The sequence below is a fragment of the Suricata suricatta genome, chromosome 3 (genome assembly GCF_006229205.1).
Source record: "Suricata suricatta isolate VVHF042 chromosome 3, meerkat_22Aug2017_6uvM2_HiC, whole genome shotgun sequence".
Classification (NCBI taxonomy): domain Eukaryota; kingdom Metazoa; phylum Chordata; class Mammalia; order Carnivora; family Herpestidae; genus Suricata; species Suricata suricatta.
The window spans coordinates 38777215-38777904 of NC_043702.1; the positions used below are offsets into that span (position 1 = coordinate 38777215).

At 39.0% G+C, this 690-nt stretch overlaps 1 protein-coding gene across 1 annotated transcript; it reads right to left on the reverse strand.

The window, feature by feature from the left end:
* Positions 1-215: 215 nt before the first annotated feature.
* Positions 216-431, reverse strand: LOC115286428 (protein CEBPZOS-like). The gene has a single exon (XM_029932953.1). The coding sequence runs from the start codon at positions 429-431 to the stop codon at positions 216-218; it is 216 nt and encodes a 71-aa protein (XP_029788813.1).
* Positions 432-690: the final 259 nt, after the last annotated feature.

Here is a 690-nt window from a genome sequence, read left to right on the forward strand (position 1 = left end):
AGTCTTTTATAATAAATGCAGAAGTAAAACAACAAACAAAAGCAGGGGATTTGCATAGTGGATTGGAAATGACTAAGCCATGGCAGGCCAGAAGTTCCTGTTTGTTCTGTGGGGCCAGGAGTCTACAATATGGTGTACTCATCCTCTCCCCCACAATGGTGTCAGACAGCTTAGATGGGAGGCTGTATGCAATGACTGGTCCTAATTTTTGCTATTCAGCCATTTTTCTTGTTCTTCTCTCTGACTCCGTATATTCCAGGCTGTTCAGTGGATTTGTAATAAACTTCAAAGATGAAGGGAAATTTCTTGCTCATTGTTTGCCTGAAATCTTGGATTGTGTTCATCTTATTAAACAAAAAATATGCTCCAAAAACACTGAGAAGTTCAGCTATTAAAATGCCTTTAAAGATCTTCTTCGCCAGTGGTTCCATAGTTCAGGCCATCATATAACCAACAGCCAGATGAATGGTGGGAATGGAGAACTGTTTTGTTGGTTACAGTGCTGGACCTGAGGTGCTTACATGCAGGCAAACTGTTTGTTTGATTCATGCATTGTTTTTCTAATTTTGTAAGTTGCCTGTGTTTCCTTATAGTTCACTGACCTTCCTTAAGAGGATTGTGTAATTTTTTGCCTGAAAGTTCATAGATTTTCATTTCTTTTGGGTCTGTTATTAGATCTCTGTTGGATTC